This window comes from Montipora capricornis, chromosome 4, assembly GCF_036669925.1.
Source record: "Montipora capricornis isolate CH-2021 chromosome 4, ASM3666992v2, whole genome shotgun sequence".
NCBI classification, from domain to species: Eukaryota; Metazoa; Cnidaria; class Anthozoa; order Scleractinia; family Acroporidae; genus Montipora; species Montipora capricornis.
This window is the reverse complement of record NC_090886.1, coordinates 46,465,491-46,467,990: the sequence shown is the minus strand read 5'-3', so window position 1 is coordinate 46,467,990 and position 2,500 is coordinate 46,465,491. Positions and strand designations below refer to the sequence as shown.

At 40.3% G+C, this 2,500-nt stretch overlaps 1 protein-coding gene across 1 annotated transcript in view; it reads left to right on the top strand.

Moving 5' to 3' along the window:
* Positions 1-2,500, top strand: part of LOC138047142 (LIM domain kinase 1-like) — a 15,998-nt gene that overhangs the window by 8,681 nt on the left and 4,817 nt on the right. Inside the window, exons 11-13 of the mRNA XM_068893870.1 lie at positions 391-478; positions 1,977-2,020; positions 2,471-2,500. The exon at positions 2,471-2,500 is cut by the window's right edge and continues 30 nt beyond it. Of these exons, the coding sequence (XP_068749971.1) occupies positions 391-478; positions 1,977-2,020; positions 2,471-2,500 (162 nt within the window). The remainder of the gene's footprint in view (positions 1-390; positions 479-1,976; positions 2,021-2,470) is intronic.

The window sequence follows — 2,500 nt, the reverse complement described above, 5'->3', positions numbered from 1 at the left end:
TCAGTTTAAAGTGTCTATCACCTCAAAAAATACTCTCCACTCAACAATTCTCTGCACTTTTCTTACACTGTTAATATTCTTTGGTTTGCTAAACTCTCTCCTTGAAAGTCACTCTTTTAGTGGCTCCTGAAAGGGTGAAAAAACTTGTAAATCAATTTTGATCAACTACCATGCAAAAAGAGGAATGGATTTAATACCGGGTTGACATCATAGACAGCTAACAGTGATGCAGAGTAATTTGCGGCATCAACCTAGTACCCAACCAGTACCCTTCATTGCTCGGTTATGGATCAAACTATGAACCATTCATGAAATGCGAGGAGAGTTTGAAGCAATATTGTTGTTGAAAAAAACCTCTGGTTTTCCTTTATCTATTCTTGACTTTCTTAGGTTGCATTGCTTAAAAGCTTGAATCACCCAAATGTCCTTAGATTCATAGGAATATTGTACAGAGACAAAGTTCTCAACTTAATTATTGGTGAGTTGGGTTTGCAAATTAGTTGTTATTTAATGAACGTACAGTATTGTTACGCTGGAAATGTTTGGGGAGTGTATTTTAGTTACCCTGGGTGGAGAATGTCCCGTGCACATGGTTTTTCATTTGGAGATGTTTGAGTGTGAAAGTGTAGGGAACATTGTCTCTGAAGTTATAGAGTCTGGTCTCTGTTTGTGTGACAGCAACGATGCTTTTGTGCATTATGTTAAATGTGAACATTAAATTTAGACCAATTTAACCTCACTAAAATGCAAGGTGGGTGCCTGGAGTGTCCAGCCAGCCCCTAGATAGAACCCCCCCCCTCCCCCCCTCCCCCCTCCCCCCATGGCTGGCAAATTCCTGCAACCCAGCCATGAGCCCCCATTCCAGGCACCCATCACACTGATGGACTCAGTGCAAAATCTCAGTTCAAGGAAAAATAGAGGGTGGGGTGGGGTGGGGTGGGGAAAAGCTAAAAAACTAACAATGAAAACCACTCCAAATGCCTGAGAAAAACTCATGAAAATCTGGCTGACAAAACCCGTAACAATTCACATGAGCCTGCACTTATGAGTCTGACTGCTGACATCTTGACCGAAGACTGCCCAAGAGAAACAATGACTGCTATAAGCGCTTAAACACTGAACGCCAAAATGATGACCTCTACGCTCGTGGTGGTTAACTTAGTTAAATGAGCATTTAAATGAGATTTTACTGCCCCATCAGTAAAATACGGTTAATGGAACGTTACCATACTAAAAGGGGCTATTCATGTCGCGTTAGTTATCTTCGTGTTCTTTGTAGTCGGTCATTCAAGGTCATAAAATCAATGGTTTTGTTGTAAATAAAATGAGGACATAGTGACTTTGTTCCTAGCTATCAGTTTATAACGTACACCTGCATTGGCCAAATCTGTTAAAGCCTCATTCATAACTGTTAAAGAGCATGTGTAATACCTACCTGCTCATAGAAGAAGCTGTACAACTGGCTACTTTAACAGACAGAGTCTAGCTATAAAAGCCTCAGTTAGCCGTCCAAGGTTCACTTGGCAGTTTGTCTTCTATAGTAAACCAACTAGCTGTTGGCATTTGTTAAAGTTTTTTCCCCTCCCTCCCTCCCTTGGGAGATGGGTTGGGTTGGCCCTGCCTTCATTAAAATTGGGTCACTCCTGCGAGGTGCGGTTAAGTCTGCGCAGCGACTTCCCTGAAGCTTGTTGGCTCGTTTGCCTTTGTACATTGCTCGCTACCAATACTCTTGTCCAATCCAGCACGTGCTGTTTACCAATCAGCTCGTAGTGCTGGGGAGATAAGTGAGGTTGTTCTATATCACGCAATCCGGAAGTCGCATAGGCTAACCAGTCGCAAGGCAGTGTTCCCCTCAAAAAACGCCAATACGTCTGTTTTCTCGTTCTATTGCGCCTTACGTTATGCGTTAAAGGCTAACTACGTTGATACCAAGGAACAGTGACATTAACTAAATTTAATTTTTTCTTTAAAATCAGAATACATATCTGGAGGGACACTACGCCAAATTTTAAAGGACAAGGTTAGAAGCAAACATGATTTGTGAAGTCTACTGAAGCACTGTTGTCAGTAAATTCCATTATTATTAGAAAGGGAATATAACACTTAAGACATTGCTGGGCCCCTCTATGTTTTTTCTTCTTACTTGTGAACTGCAGCTAACTAAAATTGTAGATTATGTATGAAAAAAGCACGATTTCACTGGTTGCTAGCTCATCCGGACAACCCTTATAAAGCAACAAATCATTCACTACTTTTCTAAATCACATCTTATGCTTTTGACAACAAAAATTAACGAAAATGTATGACGTTTCGAAGTCATCCTGCATGACGTTTTCAACTTTTCTTGGTTCATCCAATGATAATGTCACCTTTTTTTGCTGTGGTGAGAAAGTCAAATATTGACTCAGACCGAATCAAATGATGGATAATAATAATAATAATAATTTACTATTATCATCTTCTTACCTAGGGAAAAGAATTGTCATGGTTGCAGAGAGTT